This window comes from Schistocerca piceifrons, chromosome 2, assembly GCF_021461385.2.
Source record: "Schistocerca piceifrons isolate TAMUIC-IGC-003096 chromosome 2, iqSchPice1.1, whole genome shotgun sequence".
Classification (NCBI taxonomy): Eukaryota; Metazoa; Arthropoda; class Insecta; order Orthoptera; family Acrididae; genus Schistocerca; species Schistocerca piceifrons.
In genome coordinates this window covers 1102528761-1102547605 of record NC_060139.1, presented here as the reverse complement: position 1 = coordinate 1102547605, position 18845 = coordinate 1102528761, and the positions used below count along the sequence as shown (strand labels likewise).

Genomic DNA, 18845 nt, shown 5'->3' with positions numbered 1-18845 from the left:
GAAATACGCAATATCCACATGTACCTATATAAGAATCTGTGAGTGGTTGTAATGCTGAAAGGAAATAGCCTGTCAGATGAAAGAATGGAGAAATTTCAGGTGTTTTCAATGTTTCTGATTGTGATTACAATAACAAACTCGTGTCAATCTTGTGCCGTTTGCTTATTTCATATTGAAACAAGTGTTTTGAATTGAGAGGAGGAATCAAAGTATGTGCTTCTGAGAAAAATAGTTTACTTGTGTACTACTACCAAGTGCAAAAAAAGCTCCTTAATTCCTTTTTGGGTGATGTGTAAATTTTGGTGTCACCCCATCTTACTTTTTCTTCAGACCACAAGCCAGTGGACAGTATTCTGATTACTGATGACATCCTACTGGTTCCACTTGCTCCGTCAAATCTGTGAATAGTTTGATGTTGGCTACTTGACAAGTATATCTGCACACTGCACTCAAAGCCAAGTTGATGTCTTTCTATTTATATCGTAGGATCAGTCAGTCAGCAAATATAAACAAACTGCATACTGTTTATTGTTGCAGTTAATGTAACATGCAGGGCACAGGTTTAGTAAACATTAATTTTGTAATGTGCCATTGCATTACAATACTTCACAGGGATATTTTATGCAATTTTTATTGTTGCTTGTCTTTCATATCTTAATGGGGATGACAACATAAGATTTGTTGAAGATACTGTGGCAGTTATTCCACTAATTGTGTGATTGTGTATCTCCCAGCATGCATTTTCTATATTTGTTTGAATGTCACTTGCATTTGTAGTTTGCACAGCAGTGACACTGATACCTTGTCCCACGGATTGAGGTCCTGTGATCGTGGAACAAATGCCGTTAGCTTTATGCTGTCATGGCCCTAAACCGATACTGAACAGATCTGCTTTGTGGTACTGCAAATAAATTGTTATCTACTCATTTCATCTAATTCTACTTAAGAAATATATTGTCACTGGCAGTATGTATTAGTATATTCTACAGCAGTTAAGAACTGAGGTCCTGTCATAGCTGAGAGATGTAGATTAAACAATCCGGTTACGAACACAGTTTACCGAGCACAACATATGATGAGAGTCATAGCTGGCTAGTTGGCTGAGAACCATAATAATGCCAGTTGGCTGAGTCAGATGCAAATGGTGCTGTATTGAAATGAGATGTACAAAAAAATTAGACAATTTTAACTTCTACATGGCAACAGTGTTGCACAAAAACTTCCCTCAATGGAGTAACAAATAACAACTGTACAAGAAAATTTGAGGAATATGACATAGCAGTAGTTGCAGATCTAGAAAATAAACATGACAATGAAGATGCTATCCATGCTTTACATAAGAGGAAGTTTGAAGTAACTTAAAAAACCAGATGGTTAAATTAATATCAGTGGAGAAAATCACTAGGGAGTTCAACAAACATGTAAAAACTTTGGGTACTAAAACTAATCAAGTCAGGCTGTTCAACTATCTCAGAAGTAATGATACAGTCATGATAGATGCTTAGCACATGTGAATATATAAATAATAACAATAAAACAAGCATTTACCGTTAAATCATTCTAACATATCGGAGAAAATTCATAGCTACAATGCAAAATCAGCTGTGTGCGATTTATGTCCCTATGAACCCTCAGGAATCGAACAGAGAACTGACTGGAAGCAACAGTAATTTACATGCAGAGGACAAAGAACAGAACAATTTAGCTGTAAACAATAAAAAATCTGAAAGAACTACAAGGAATAAAGAAGGCAAATCTACAAAATAAAAAAGGGAAGATGCAATTCATTTGATACACCTTTTGACACATTATCTTCCTCACCAATGTATTTAGGGAAAACGTATGAGTGTCAAAGAGGACTTACTTTAAGGACCCAATGACCAGAACAAAATGCAATATCAGTACTGGGGTTCCCCAGGGGCTCACAGTTCTTTCGTAAGTCACGTGTGGTACACACGGGACCCCAAGCTATTGCAGCTCGTTCTTCCTTCCCGGGTTGCATTATCTTCACCGTGTACCTCCCTCCCTATCCTCACTCCTTCCCCTCCGCCCCCTCCTCCCCCTTTCTCGCTGTTCTGATTTATGTCGAGCCGGCTATTGACCTCATTCCCTATATTCCTCGCGACTTTGTTCCTCTTTCATTCTTTCTGGCATTTTGGTTCCCCCTTGGTGTTTGATCTCCAGTTCTAAATTTTTTGTCTTTAGTGTGAGCCTGTGGTGTGGATTCCTCTCCCCCCATTCCTTTCTCTCATCCTTCTCCACTGTAGCCCCCTTCCCCCCACTAGGTGACCGGCACGTGTAGGCAGTCCGTGTGGTAGGGCTGTTATGTACCTATTTGGCTGAGCCCCCTGACGACACAGGGATCACACTACTGATTCCTGAGCTGTCGTCTCCCTATGTATGCCATATAGTTGTTGCTTGTCATCCCTGAGCATCGGAATGCCAGCAACGGCCGCTGTGCCAGATGGCCCTAGTTGTGGCACATATGGCGTGTGCAGCTATCAGAGTGCAAAAATCTGGCCATTCTCAAACGGCCATCTCTTCGAATGGTAGCACGTCATTGAACGCTGCTTCATGTGACCCCGCAGCCGTTCCTTTCCTGGCCACACCTTGCAGGAGGGCCAGGTTCACCATCTCGGGATAAAACACTTTCCCTGCTATCCGGTCTGTACTACGATGGATGGAGACATAATCACTACCGTAAAGCAATTGTTCTTTGTGGAGAACATTGAGGGCAAATATGGTGAAGTGGCGTCTCTCAGTAAGATGCGGTCAGGCTCCCTGTCGATCAAAACTGCTTCAGCCGCACAGTTTGCAGCTCTTCACACTTGTGATCGTCTCGGTGACATCCCGACGTCTGTTACCTCACACTGGTCTCCGAATATGGTCCAGGGGGTGCTTTTTCGTAGGAATCTCATCCTTCAAACTGATGAGGAACTCTGGGCTATCCTGGAGAATCACAGCATTCATTTTGTTCGAAGTGTGCAGGAGGGTCATAAAGACAACTGCACCTATACCGGCGCCTTTATTCTGGCTTTCAAGGGAGAAGGTCAAGGTTATATATTACCAATGTGATGTGAAGCTGTACATGCCACCAAACAGGAGGTGCTTTTGGTGCTTGTTTTTTGGGCATACGTGTTTCCATTGTATAGCGGGGCCCTCTTTGTGGTGACGCAGATACACTCTCTGTGACGGAAGCTACTGTGTTCCACCACCTTTGTGTGTAATTTGTCGTGACTGCCAGAGTCCGTGCTCACCAGATTGCCCAGCTTACAATAAAGAAAAGAAGATACAGGGGTATAAGTCCCTGGATCAGCTATCTTGTACTTAGGCTTGTCAAAAATATGACCGACTCCACCCTGTGTCAAAGTCTTCTACGTTTGCCTCTGTTACATCCTTTCCCCTTCCTACCACTTCCTTACCCAAGTCCTGTCCCCCTCTCTTCTCCCCCCTCTCCTCCGGGTCCCGTGCCCTCCACTCAGGGTGCCACTCCCCCTCCCCAGCTGAGGAAATGCCCCCCTCCTTCGGCGTCTGCCTGTGATGGGGCTCCACGTCTACCACAAGTCGGCCACGGGACACACTGTCTGTGCACCCCGAGGTCACCTGCTATGTTTTGGTTCTCGATCTTGCAGAAGCCTGCTCTCCCTTTGTGCCCTTTGCTCCTCAACCTCCAAAAGAGAAGAAGAAGAAACAGAAGACTCCACCCCGGTGCCCACGGAGGTACCATCTCCCCCATCGTAACCTGAGTCTGACATCTGATTTACGGACGTGACCCCATCGTCGGCGGTGATCTGGTGACGTGATTGGCTCCAACCTATGCACCACCCGTTTGGATACACACTTCGAGATCATTCAATGGCACTGTAATGACTATTACCGTCACCTCCCACAGCTGCAATCCCTTATTGCCTTTTACTCGGCAGCGTGTGTCGATCTCTGGGAAACTCATTTTAATGATGCTCACTCACTGTGCCTTCGTGGGTTTCGTGCTTTCTGTCAGAACCAGGTCGGCCCTTTGAGGGCTACTGGTGGTGTCTACACGTTGGTCTGTACGGATATTCTTAGTACGTGGATCCCACTTCGTACCACATTGGAAGCTGTTACTGTTTGACTTTTGCCTTCTTAATAATGGTTCCCCTATTCATTTTAGTGCTGCATAGAGCACTTTCTTTGCCATTGCTCTTTCCCTCTCTTCCGCTCCTCCTCTTCCATCTGTACACTGGTCGCCACACGACGGTCTCTATGTTTGTGACCACTTCCCGTCGATTCTCTCGTTCCCTTTTCACCCCCTGATGACCAGGTTACCCGCCCGGCTTTCCGTCGTGCTGATTGGCCTCTGTATAACACACATGTTGTGTTTCCACCGTCTTTGTCAGGTTGCATTAATGAACTCATCTGTGATCTGATAATCCGTGCTGGCTGCATTGCCATTCCCCACTGTCCAAGCCCCGTTCGGTGTCAGCCAGTTTTGCGGTGGAGCACGGCTATTGCCATTCCTGTCTGTGATCGTCGTTGCGTCATGCAACATCTTAAGTGACACCTGTCCTCTGCCAGTCATATTACCTTCAAACGTTTTCACATCAAAGCCCCTGTTATTTAATCCAGAAGAGCAAATGGATGTGTTTGGAACACTTTGTCTCCTCTCTAGATTCTTCTGCCCCTTCATCAAGGGTGTGGGTTACACTCCGCACCCTGCAAGGTTGTCAGCAGCAGTCATCTGTTCCAGGCCTTGCCCTTCCAAGTGACATTTGTACTGATCCATCAGTTCTCACGGAACATTTCGCGACCCATTTTGTGATGTTATCGGCATCGTCCTCCTATCCATCTGAAGCTTCCTGCTTCTGTTTTATCCCTTAACAGGCAGAATCCTATAATGAACCTTTTACTGAATGGGAACTACTTCTGGCAAACTCTTCCCACATTTCAGCTCCTGGCCCTGATTCCATCCCTAACCAATTGCTTCAACACCTCAGTCCTCCTAAATAATAAATAAATCTTCTCAAGACATTTTACCATATTTGGCTCCAATGCCTTTTCCCCTCTCAGTGGAGAGACAGTATTGTTGTTCCTGCTCTTAAGCATGACAAGGATCCATTGTCCCTTGATAGTTACCAGCCCTTCAGCCTGACCAATGTTTCCTGTAAGTTATTCAAACAGATGGTAGCTCGTTTGCTCACATCGGTCCTTGAATTTCGGGACCTTTTACCCCCTTACCAGAGCGACTTTTGGGAGGTATGATCTACAGTTGATCATCTGCTTCAATTTGAAACTGCAGTTCAACAGGCCTCTTCTCAGTGGCACGATCTCGTCACTGTTTTCTGCGATCTTTGTAAGGCCTACAACACAGCTTGATGCCAACATATCCTTCTTATGCTCCACAAGTGGGGTCTTCGTGGCCCCATCAATTTTTATTTGCCAGTTCCTGTCCCACCGATCATTCAAAGTCCAGTCGGCAATGTTTTCAGATAACGGGGGATCCAGGAGAATGGCATTCCACAGGGCTCTGTGTTATGTGTCCTTTTTCTAATTGCTATTAATGGACTTGTGGCCTCTGTCATACTGTTGGTCACCTGTGCTTCCTATGTGGATGATTTCTGTGTTTGGACTACCTCCCACTCAGTGGCCTCTGCAGAACGACAGCTCCAGGGTGTCATCTGGTGCGCTTCCACATGGACACTCCCGCATGTTTTTCAGTTCTTTCCCTTTAAATTGAGGCTGGTGCACTTCTGTCACTGGATTTGGAGCTGTACCTCGATTCCCAAATCTGACTGTGGTCCCCCAGTTCTGTTTCTTGGGTCTTCTTTTTGACAACAAACTTACCTGGTTGGCCCATATCCACCATCTGAAGGTTGGCTGTTTTCATAAACTCTGTGTCCTTCACTTCCTTGTGGATTGTTCAACCCTTCTCTGCCTTTACTGGCATTGGTTCTGTTCCATATGAACTATGGCTGTAAGGTTTATGGATCAGGTGCCCCTTTCACATTGTTCCTCTCGGACCTGGTTCACCATCGTGATACCCATTTAGCCACCGGTGCCTTTTGCACCAGCCCTGTCAATAGTTTTCTGGTTGACACTAGGATCCTTCTTTCCATTTGGCAGTCCCAGCTCCTGGTTTCCTATGCCATCACTATCCACTCTTCTCCTGCTCACCTTTCCTATTCTATTCTTTTCTTAGCTCTGGGTCATTGCCCACCTACTGCTCACCCATGGGTGGGTTTATCGATTGTGCTCTGCCTCACTTCTCTCCTTCTCTCCACCATGCCTTCTGTCTCCCCTCCTTATCCTCTTCCCCCCATTCTCCCGGCTGCCCCCCCCCCCCTATCTGTTAGTACCTCTGTCACGGATTCCAATGGATCCTTTCCAAAGACTGAAAGCCCCCATCACACCAATGGTGTCCCATTGTGCATTCTGAATGCTTTTACAGGAGTTTCAGCATGCCATTGATTTTTACATCAGTGGCTGTAAATCCATTGCTCATGTAGGGTATGCCTTCATCTCCTCTGCTGGCATGGAGCACCATCTCTTGCCTGCCACATGTGGGGTGTTTACTGAGGAACTGATGACCATCATTGGGCCCTGTGTTTTGCTAAACAGTCCTTCCTCACCCAAGTTTTATTATGAACAGACTCAGTGAGTGGCCTTATGACTATCACCCGATAGTTTTCCTGCCACCCCTCAGTCTTGGCCACCCACAACCTTGTCGCTGATCTCGGTGATGCTGCTTGTTTGGTTGATTTCCTTTGGGTTCCTGGCCCTGTAGATATCCCAGTCACTGAAATTGCCGATCTGACCACCTCTCTCCCATTCTCCACGAACCCTCTGGGGCCAGATTTAAGGCTTTACATCAAATCCCTTTTTGCTCACTCATGGACTGACTGTTGGGAGGTTACCTCTCTGTCTAATAAACTTCGTGCCATCAAGGAGACTCCCGTCATGTTGGCTTTCTTACCTCTGCCTCTCCTGATGGTAATCTACCATCCTCTGCCATCTTTGTATTGGCCATACTAGATTTACCCATGGTCTTTTTACTGTGCAATGAACCAACCTTCACCCCCTCCCCTGCCCACTCTTTGTAGTTGTGGGGCTGCACTCACAGTAATCCAAATTTTGTTGGACTACCCGTGGCTTTTGGCCCTTTGCACTAAATATGCCCTCCCATCCTTCTTGTCTCAGTTGTTAGTGGATGAGCCCTGCACGGTTACGTCTGTTCTCAATTTTCTTCATGAAAGTGTTTTGTACTCTCAGGTATAAGTCCTCGAATCTTCCTCTGAAATTAGTTCCTCAGTTAGCATAGGCGTTGGTTACGGAGACATTAACCTTGCCTCCACACCAGTCAGGTCCTCCCCCCTTTTCCCTACAGGTCAGTGGTGGTGCCGGTGCCCCCCCCCCCCCCCCTCTGTATGTAGCATTTCTGGAGCACCCATGCTCTCCCTGTTTCCACTTCACCCCCCTCCCCCCCCCCCCCTCAATCTCCTGTTCTTTCCTCTACCATCCATGATCATGGGACTAATGACTTCGCTGTTCGGTCCTATCCCCCAAGTCAACCAACCGACCAACTATAAATACTGGGGACATCAGGAAAATACCAGATAACACAGTAGGATGGTTACTTCAACAAATTGTAGTACTTAGGAAATGGATGGATGAATATTTGAAAATCATAAAAAACTTTATGCTTTTTGCTATTGGTCTGCAGGAAATGGATGTGTTGTTGAAGATACATCAACTCAACACTTGCCTTCAATATGTATTCTGGGATATTAACATAGACTTTTCCATTCAGGTTTCCCTGAATTTTCCACAGCCACCCTGCTCACCAAGCTGAGATGTAACCCCAAATACCAACAGGAAAACGTCCACTTATCTCACTTTCCGTGAGATAATTCAGATTGAAGCGCTCTCTCCATGGTTGATACACCTAGTAATATTAAAACCAGTTAGCTGTTAAGAAACCCACTCACAAATTCATTTATTTGACAAATGCAAAATGAAACAGGTTAACTATAAAACAGGGGAAACAGATTTTATAATGAGTGTTCTGCACCACAATAATGTACAGACAGTTTTATCTGAAACATTTGCATTTACAGTACTCTATACAATCAATTTATTGATATCTTAGCTAGACAGGGGCATCAGTAATGACAGCAAATATTTTCTAGTTGGAAAATATGACTCTGCTCCAGTCAGAGTGAATATCCCCTTCCACAGAAGCCGTACGGTGAATCATCTGATACACAGTTGAGCATTACTCATTAGCAGCTCTTTGACATAAAAGCCTCCTCTTCACACTTCTTGCACTTCCAGGAAACAGAGAAATTTATCTTATTTGACAGCAGCTAACAAACAGATAGGCACTACGTCGTCGAACAGACATCAGTCGTCTCTCTCACTGGACGCAGAGGGTCCACCATTGCCACTTTTCCACCCAATGTGAACCACTTCAACATCGGTATTCCCCCAACTTGTAGCTGTCGTTGTCGGTCTGCCACATCTCACATTATCTTTGGATGGACTGTATCAGCTTCAGCGTATGCAATTTTATGACTGTACATTGCCATGTATGAGGCTGTTTCCTTTTGTGCATTACTACCACTCGCAGATTCTTATTTAAGGACTTGTCTTACAGCAAAATGAGCTTTTTGATATTTTACTAATTACATTAAGGGAAACATGGAGCAAATATCACATGACGTTGAAATGGTCACAGTTCATCATATAGGCTATGTCTGTTACCAACACTTCCTGAATGTCAGAATGATCTTTCTTGAAACAAGAAAATCCTTTTCTGAGGTGTTTTCCCAAAAGCACTTACCTCACAGGTTCTGAGCTGCCTTTGTTGCCTTCACCCCTCTATTAACCTGATACCAAATAAAACATCTAAATGTGAGGAATTTTTTCACTTGTGAGTCTATTTTACAACACTTGAACAATGTTCATAAATTTCAGTCATGCATGACACATTATGGAACTGCAAGATAGATGCAACAACTGCAAATAAGAAAATAACAGATAATACACCCATAGTGCCGCATCACTTTCACCTGATCAGACGGCACTTGGAGTTAGGCGATGGGTCATGTGTGGACAATGGCTGCTGTAGGGCAAGGAAACTCTCGAGCATGAAGTGTTCTAATTTTGACACAACCACAAGCTGTTTGGCAGAATTGTTTCTGAAAGTCTGGTGGTTTAGACAGTGAATCAAATTATCTTTGAGGTTCCAACAGACATAACTTTAACAGACATCTGAAATTCAATTAAAAAACGGGGAGTGGGGAGGCACAGAGGGGTTTCAAATTTGTGAATTTTTATCTACTTTTTTTTCTCATTTTGTTTATTTTTGCTTTTGTCAGTAGGTCTGAGAGGATGCTACATGACACTTGTACAAGTTCAGAGTTTTTTTTCACTGAGGACACCTAGCCCTCCGATCGAACATACTTGACCTACCATGTTGGCACCATTAGACCGTGAGTGGGTACAGCTCTGTAATGGCTCACAAAGAAAGACAGCACTTCCTTTGTACACTTCCACATCCTACAGTGTTGCTAGATTGTGCATATGCTTAAACTTAGATTCTGAGGGATGGCCAGTTATATTGGCCACCTTACATGAATGAGTGTGACATGGTCTCTGTGGCAGCCAAGTTTTATGTCTGAGATTCTGCATGAGAGCAACACAAGGACAAAATATAACTAATTCCAGAAAAGAACAACATTAAAAAATAGCAGATAGGATCACTTACAGAAGTGGTTTGATTTTGTTTAACAAACTACTAAACTCTCTAAGAAACTATATGTGGAATGATTTTACACAAAATAAAAATATTTTCTGATGGAAAGAAGTTTATATTCATTAAACGAATTTTATGACACTGGTTGTAACATAAATCAGTTGTGTATCAGCTTTAATGTAATAAAATTATAAAATAGTTACAAGATGCAACAATTACAGTATATAACATGTTTTCTAAGCGTGATTATTGTCATACTGTTATTTCTGACATTGCAGAAGCCATCATTGTGATGGCTCCATGCAAAGAAAATGTAAATAAATGTTCAAATGGTTCAAATGGCTCTAAGCACTATGGGACTTAACATCTGAGGTCATAAGTCCCCTAGACTTAGAACTACTTAAACCTAACTAACCTAAGGACATCCATGCACGAGGCACAATTCGAACCTGTGACTGTAGCAGCAGCACGGTCCTGGACTGAAGCACCTAGAACCACTCGGCCACAGCGGCCAGCATAAATAAATGTAAATAGGACATGTGTTGTCCCTCAGAATCAGTCACCACATGCAAATAAAACTAACTGTACCAGAAAATATCTGTGCTCTTACTTGGAACATCTTATTTTATAGTTTTCATTCATGAGTATGATTCAATGGCAAAAAGGATGTTTGGTTACTTCTCACTTCTCTGGGGAGCTACGTATCACCACAAATAAAGTGAATGAATGGAAGTCTGTTAAAGTTACTCTTTGCTTTCTGATGTGAAGGTGAAACTTCATTGATACAAGAAGGGAGCCAATAGTACCGTAATATTTTATTTTTCCAAGTAGAATTTTAAGGTCCACACAGAGGCCTTGGGAAGTTCACATAATGTACCAACAACAACAGTATCACAATTTGCCTGAAACTGATTTTTTGTATTAGCAACAAAATCATTAAGGAGTATATCTCGTTTTAAATTTTTTAAAGCAGCTGCAAGTCGCACTTTGTATTTTTTATTTACTAGTTTCACTCTTCAAATGAACAAGAGCATAATTGAAATATACAGTTTAAATTTGGCTGACAGCATTAAAGATGCCTTTAAGCTTGGCTGACAGCTCTAAAGATTAAACTGACTGTACTATAGGACTTAAGTTTACATTTAAAGTACAGTAGTGAATGGTGACATTGACAGTGCCAAAGGGGAAATTGTTTTGTTGTTTGGATCTGCCATGCTTTCATTTATGAGACCATATGGGGCTCCTTTATAGAAAGTGTTCTAAAAAAGCCAGAGTGAGTTGATAACAGTTGCTGTGGTGAGTTTTCAGATAATCAGATCTAAAGATAGCCTGTACTGCCTGGAACTGGTCATTAAAAATCTAGACTTAGTAAGCCAAATTTGCAGTTAGAAATTTATGCTATGGAAAATGACTCAGTAGTGTATTGAAGTCCTTATTTTCAACAAAAGTGAAATTCATAATTCTGGAAGGGGTGAATTTCTTATCCCAGTTTTTGTATGTGAATTCACTACCACATATGTTAAATCATTCAGGAAATATCCCTTGAGTCACTGACAAATTACAAAGTTAATTGTCAAGCTAGCCCTATCACGTCAGCGCAACATTTTAATATTCGATGATTAACTGAAACCCTCAGCTGCCGACAGGTGTTGTTGATTTACCTCGATGTGGACAGCTGAAAATGTGTGCCCTGACCGGGACTCGAACCCAGGATCTCCTGCTTACATGGCAGACACTCTGTCCATCTGAGCCACGGAGGACACAGATGAATAGCGCGACTTCAGGGACTTATCCCTTGCACGCTTCCCATGAGACCCACATTCCCAACTGTTCACAATTCTACATATGTAATGCACTTTATAGATATTTGCCCATCCACTCATTACTTGCGCACACTTTGGCGATTCCCATAAGAGTTTGGGCAACCTGTGCACATTCGCACAGACGAAGGTCAATGGCTGGGTAGCCTTTAACTGTATATATGGAAACAGTAACTGTTCTCGAAACAACAGATACTGTGGATGACCGTGCAGCTTTTCCCTGGAATAAATGATGATTAACTGAAACCCTCAGCTGCCGACAGGTGTTGTTGATGTACCTCGATGTGGGCAGCTGAAAATGTGTGCCCCGACCGGGACTCGAACGCGGGGTCTCCTTCTTACATGGCAGATACTCTATCCATATGAGCCACCGAGGACACAGATGAATAGCACGACTGCAGGGACTTATCCCTTGCACGCTTCCCGTGAGACCCACATTCCCAACTGTCCACAATTCTACATATGTAATGCACTTTATAGATATTCGCCCATCCACTCATTACAGATGGATAGAGCATCTGCCATGTAAGCAGGAGATCCCAGGTTCGAGTCCCGGTCGGGGCACACATTTTCAGCTGTCCACATCGAGGTAAATCAACGACACCTGTCGGCAGCTGAGGGTTTCAGTTAATCATCATTTATTCCAGGGAAAAGCTGCATGGTCATCAACTGTATCTGTTCTTTCAAGAACAGTTACTGTTTCCATATATACATTTGAATATTCTGCTGCAAACAGCATCATAACCAGATGAACTATTATGTCATATTAACATAGTGGTTTTTGAAATCTACTTAAGTGTTGTGTTTCTCAAACTAATGTCTGTTGGTGGTGTAAACAGCATCTCCTAGAATAAAACCAAAGTACACGTCACATCGGAAAGGCCAGATCACATCTAAAATGAGCTACCTCACAGGTCAACAGCTGTGTTAGATGTGATCTGACTCCTGTAATCCTATATACTGTTATGACAACTTATGTCTGGCTTCAACAAGCATGAGAACTTGATAAAGTGGCTTAAATCTTGAAATAAGTTGTGACAAAGGAATAAAAATATGAAGTGTATCTGTGGAAAAGTTATTTCCTGGAGCATCATCTTCATTCTGACATGAGGTGCATTCACTGTGATGTGCTGGCTGTCAACCTTAATGGTATAATGTAGGATATGACCCAAACAGTTACCTACACTCCATACTCTAGACACACATCATCCTTTCCAAAATATCTCCCAAAAAATGCCTAAATTGTAGCTGAAATCAGTGGCTACACATGACTTAAAGCCTGTTAGTCAGCAAGAACCATAAGAATTCTCGTTCCTCCCTCCCCCTCTCCCCCCCCCCCCCCCTCCTTGCTCTCTAACTACAGTATAGTAATACAGTTTGTTGCTTTTATTAACAATGTTCCTTAAAACCTTGGGTTGCTTGTAAAACTGTTTCTGAACTTGTTAGCTTGTGCATGCTATTGTCCACAGTCTTCGGAGCAATAAAGCTGGTGGAGATACTTGGACTAAAGCTAAAACACTTACTGAATCTGATGGCTCTTCTCACAAATTTGAGACACATGACTATAAACCAACATTCTAATCTGATCCTAACATCACCACCGCAAATTACGTCTGGCATTTAACAGTAATCATTGCTGTGCAATTACCAAATCAGCTGGAAGCTTCAATATGATGTCCTGTGAGTGGCAATAGTGTCAGTCAGTGCAATGCTAAAAATTACCAGCATCAGTCATCACAAAGGCTGTAGTACAACCCAACACATGGAAACAATATTCACATTCCTTTCACAAATTCATGTTTGTGACAACTCTGCAGCTGTTTTACACTTCATCTACATCTACATACATATTCTCCAAACCTCTTTGAAGTGAACAGAAGATGGCACTCAACATTGCACTGCATGTTAGTGTTTCTTCCTGTTTCAGTCTCTTGGGTATATATGAACAATATATATTTTTATGTGAAAGTGTGTGCGCCAAAATGTACTGCACAGAATGCCGTAGATCTCTTGTATAGTCTGTGGCATTACCTTAACGACATAGTGTAATGCACTGTTAACGTTAAAATTCAGCTTGACTTGTTCCTGCATTTTTCATATTCAGAATTACTTATTTCACTGTGTTTGTTCCGACACAGTCACACATGGAGCGTGGGAAGAATGATTCTTTAAATGCCTCAGTGTGCAATGTAATCAGTATAGTCTTGTCACTGTAATCGAACAGTATAAGCTTAAGTACATTTCTAGATTCTTTGCTTAATACTGTGTGTAGATATAGAACTGTAACAGCTCTAATATCTCCCTCCCTACAATGTAGGAGTAAGAAGTTCTTTAACATGCATTGCAAGCTGGTTTTTAATAGTTTTCTGAAAAAACTGTAGGTTGAACCTTGTCAGGCTGCTTCTGAGCTCATTACTACACTTTTACACTTCATTTCAAAATTAAAATTTTTGCATTGATTATTGAATTGAAGAAGAGTACTCAGTGAAAGTTAATCATTACAGGATTAATAAATTGACTATTTTGATAAAATAATCCAGAACTGAAAATTTTTCAGTGGCAAAAGCATGATGTAATTTTTAAATAATAGAGCTGTTGTAGTTCTCATTTCTGGGTCTGCTAAGAAAAACTGGAGAGGAATTCTTTATTATGCAAGATGTTGTTTTATTGTTTTGTTTTCATCCAAACAGGTTTTATCACTTTTTGTGCTATCTTCATTAGTTTTAGGCCTATTTGTGCATTTTCTTTCTCACATGAAGCTATTAATTGAATATGAAGTGTCAAGTTAACATGCTCAATTCTCTTGCTGTTGTTGTTACATGTAGATTTGTATGATTTGTTAGCCAAGCACAGTTTCTGCCACCACTTCACATGTTGTTCTTATAACAACTCTGTGCTTGGCTAACAAATTATACAAAATGCATGTGTAATGACAACAGCAAAAGAAACAATTGAATTAAGGGGGGTAGGACGTCAAACGGGCCGATTTGGACCAGGAGAGGCACCATAGGACATTTTAATTTCCACTGTCTATACTTTTACATATGAAGTCATAAAACTTTGTCAGCAACACTAGGAAGGATTCAGAATTCGCACTCATAGTGTTGGAAGTTCAAAACCATAACAAAATATGTGAAATTTCATCATTTTTTTCACTTACTATTGGCTGCATTTGTTACTATAGGTACATATTTTTTCATAAGTAAGAGAGATTCTTCGATGAATTTTACACAGCATACAAACTGTACTTACCAGGGTATGAAACTCTAGAATTTAGTTAATTTATGAAAAAATGAATGAGATGTTACATTTTAAACTTCATGTTGGAAAAAATCTCAAATTTTATTGCTAATTATCTAAATTTTTACTACAATTTTTAATAATTCTAGAGTTTCATACACCTGTAAGTATATTTTGTATGCTGTGCAAAATTCATAGAAACATCTCACTTCCTTATGAAGAAAAGTGTACCTACAGCAACAAATGCAGCTGATAGTAAGTGAAAAAATGATGAAATTTCACAAGTAAAAATATTTATTTTGTTATGTTTTTGAACTTCCACTGCTATGGGTGTGAATCCTGGATCCTTTCTGGTCGTGCTGACATAATTGTATGGATTTATTTGTAAAAGTATAGACAGTGGATATTAAAATGTCCCGTAGTGCCTCTCCTGCTCCAAGTCAGCCCGTTTGACGTCCTACCCCCTTAACTTTACACAAGCAATAGAAGAAACACTAAAACAAACACAACGACAAACAGTAGACTGAATAGTGCATTTGAAACAACCAGTATATACAAGTAGTAGCTTGACATGAGGAAGAAAATAGACAAATAAACATACTGAAAGTAGCACAAAAGTGCTGAAATATGTCTGGGTGAAACTAAAACTGTAAAACTGTGTCTTGCATATGGCACAATTCCTCTCCAGTTTTTAATTGATGGTTTTTTATACTCAAAGAGTTTGAGAAATAAAATTTATTAATGAAAATTAATTAATGTAGTTTTCATACATTAAAAGGATTTGTAAATAATTTGATTTGGAGGATGTTTTAATATATGTTATCTTAGAATACACTTAAATAACTATATTTTCATCCTTTGAATTGCTCTGGCCGTTAGTTGTTTTTCTTTTATATCAGTCCAGTATACCGGAGCTATTATCTATTGTATGTATCAAATTACAGTTTTTGAGTGTCAGACAGACACAATGAAACTAATATTATAAATATTTAAGCTTACAGGCAACAACAACAGTAGCCATGTGTGTTAGTTGTACCTCTGAGGAAGGACTTTTTTCTGAAAGCTTAAATATTTCTATTATTCTTTTCATTGTGACTGTTTTTGACTCAGCGCCTCCTTATTCTGTTGTTGTTGTTATCTCATCATGGACTTTCCACCAGTTGAAATCTCGACTTCTTTTGTATGCATAGCTACGATGAGACACTGAGGCTGTGGGACACACGTAACACACGGCAACCTATCTCATCACTTCCACTGGGTGGTGGAATCTGGCGTGTCAAATGGGATCCCTATACAGGGGAGCACATCGTTGCTGCTTGTATCTATGGCGGTTTTCGGTTAGTTCAGTCTAAACGGGGCTGCCTGCAACTGCTCGGCGAGTACGAGGGGGAGCACACTAGCATTGCCTACGGAGCTGACTGGTGCCATGCACCATCTCCAAAGCAGGATGACTCATTCCTCATCAGCACATGTTCCTTCTATGACCACATGTTGTGTGTTTCTGCTGTTAGATTTTACAAAGATGACTGTGTAAGCTAAAACTGCTGATAGCTGTAGCTGAGTGAAATGAGAGATACACTTTATTGTGCAATGAAACAAAAATACATATAACAATAAATAAATAATTTAGCATGTAATGAAATGATGATTAATAATATAATTTGGTGGATATTGATAATAAAGTTGGTATCTCCCTAACAGTGTATGCACTGCACGAGTTTTTCTAACAGTGCAAGTTATTCTGCGTGAAAAAAATTTCATTCGTGTGACTTACTTAAACTCCACAGTTTTTTGTCAAAAAAGTGTCATGAGAATGCCACATCCAATCTCTTCTTTCAGGTGCTAAACACGATATTACACATACAATATAATATATAATAGTAGTGTTCATATGACATCATTTGTTCTACAGGCTACACCATGGCTTTACACAATAAATGAGGAGTGATGTGACAAGTGCATGTAGTTATAGTATACATAGCTGAATAACTAAATGTGGGAATATTCATCGGTATTCATTCAGCCACCACATACTTGTAATATGACCATACAAATAACAGGGCAGTTGGGTTGGTATTATGCTTTCATATGAAACTCATGTTCAATTTTGATCCGTGTGTTAAGATACCGTTACATGATTCCGAGAACAGATTCAAATTTTGTTTTTACAGTTTTTTGATCTCTCTCATTCAAATTAGAGATTACATTCTGATTTTCTCAGGTCGCCTGCATTTGATGGGTTGCCTAGTAACAGGAACATCAGATTCAACAGCTGAGTGGTGTATAGCAAGATTGTGACCCAGCTTCCAGCCAGCAGACAAGCAGTATACCATGCATGAAACAGGAAAATTGTACAACAGAATTTTCTTTATAAAAAATACAGATCTTCCTGGGAGGAAGTATTCATAACTGCAGTGGTACAGGGGAGAGTGGGGGGGGGGGGGGGGGGGGGGTGAGAGAAAAGAGAGATATTTCAATTCTCAATTATAGTACGAATGTTCTAGTAGAGTGTGTGTGTGTATGTGTGTTTAATTATCTCCATATTCAGAGGGGAGAATATGTGTGTCATTCATAAAAGCAAACTCGTTGAATACATCTTTTGGTCCTCAGCTCTCACTCAAGACATAGGAAAAGTTGAAGACAAAACAGCAATGTGTGGATTATTAAGAAGTACAACGCAGTGTTCCTTCAGACCTGCATGCATGTCTGAAAGAACAGGCACTGTAGTTGACTACAGCCATCAACAAATACAGGAAATGAATCTGCAGTTGCAAATATGAGCCTGCTAAGGCTGTATATCAGAATGAGCACAATTAAAATTTGAGCCAGGCATAGACTTGGACCCAATTTTTCTCCTTTACACCAACAGTCACCTTAACTGTTTCAAATGTCTGTCCACAGATCACAGCCAGACCGAAACTTACGTATGTCACCACCCCCGTGTCACAACCTAAACTTGTAGATTACGGATATTCCTGCCAAGTAAGTAAATGTTTATTGAGAGGCAAGTGCCCGGTAGTGGCAAGTAAAGATGAAATAGCAGTGCCTTTGTTGCAAATATGCAGGCATGCGTGGGTGCATGCGTATCTGAATGATCATTGTGTCGTACTACTTAATTACACGGGCACTGCTATTTTATCTTTATTTGACAATACCGTGCTCTCAACTCTCAATAAATTATGTCCTTCACGAACAGGAATATACATAAATGTAAGAGCGCATGTCGTGATATGAGGATGATGACGTATGGAAGTTTTGAGTCCGGTCACGATTGGTGCACAGATAGCCGAAGCAGTTAAGGCGACTACTTGCATAAAGCAGTCAATTCGGGTTTGGACCTCAGTCCACCACAAATTTTTGTAGTCATCATTTTAACATACAGCTGGAGGTGGTTCATATTCGCAACTGTGAATACGTGTACTGTGGACAAAGAAACGTGTCAGTAGCTGTCTGACGTCAGTGCACCTTCAGATACGTTACGCTGCAGCTCTCACGGTAGTGCTGTGTGTTATCTGCATCCAAAACTACTAGTGCACATACTGTCCAGTTGCCTACATGGCACTTGGCAGCACACCAAATTCTAATTCTGACAGTCAGACAGAGTAACAGTCGAATTATTTCACTACCCACTCGGCACACAGTACCTAGTGTTCCTTCGAGTGACTGACTGACACCTCAAGACAGGAGAGTGTTCTTCTGGGACGATCACACCTACACGGATTTCACTCAGTCCTCTTTGTACTGTGAAATGTTGGAGCTTGCTGGTCTTCCATTAGTGAAGCAGTTTTATCCACTTAGTCACATTGTTCACACCACACTATGGAAATGAGTTGTAATACACTATTTTTTTAACCATCAGTCCTCTGACTGGTTTGATGCGGCCTGCCACGAATTCGTCTCCTGTGCCAATTTCTTCATCTCAGAATAGCACTTGCGACCTACGTCCTCAATTATCTGCTGGATGTATTCCAGTCTCTGTCATCCTCTGTAGTTTTTGCCCTCTATAGCTCCCTCTAATACCGTGAAAGTCATTTCCTGGTGTCTTAACAGGTGTC

General features: G+C 41.4%; 1 protein-coding gene across 3 annotated transcripts in view; it reads left to right on the top strand.

The window, feature by feature from the left end:
* The window catches only part of LOC124773559 (diphthine methyltransferase), a 152398-nt gene extending 135971 nt beyond the window's left edge, over nt 1-16427 (top strand). For all 3 annotated transcript variants that reach the window (XM_047249413.1, XM_047249414.1, XM_047249412.1), the window contains one exon: nt 15981-16427. In XM_047249413.1, the coding sequence (XP_047105369.1) occupies nt 15981-16329 (349 nt within the window). In that variant the 3' untranslated portion in view covers nt 16330-16427. The remainder of the gene's footprint in view (nt 1-15980) is intronic.
* The last annotated feature ends 2418 nt before the right edge of the window (nt 16428-18845 follow it).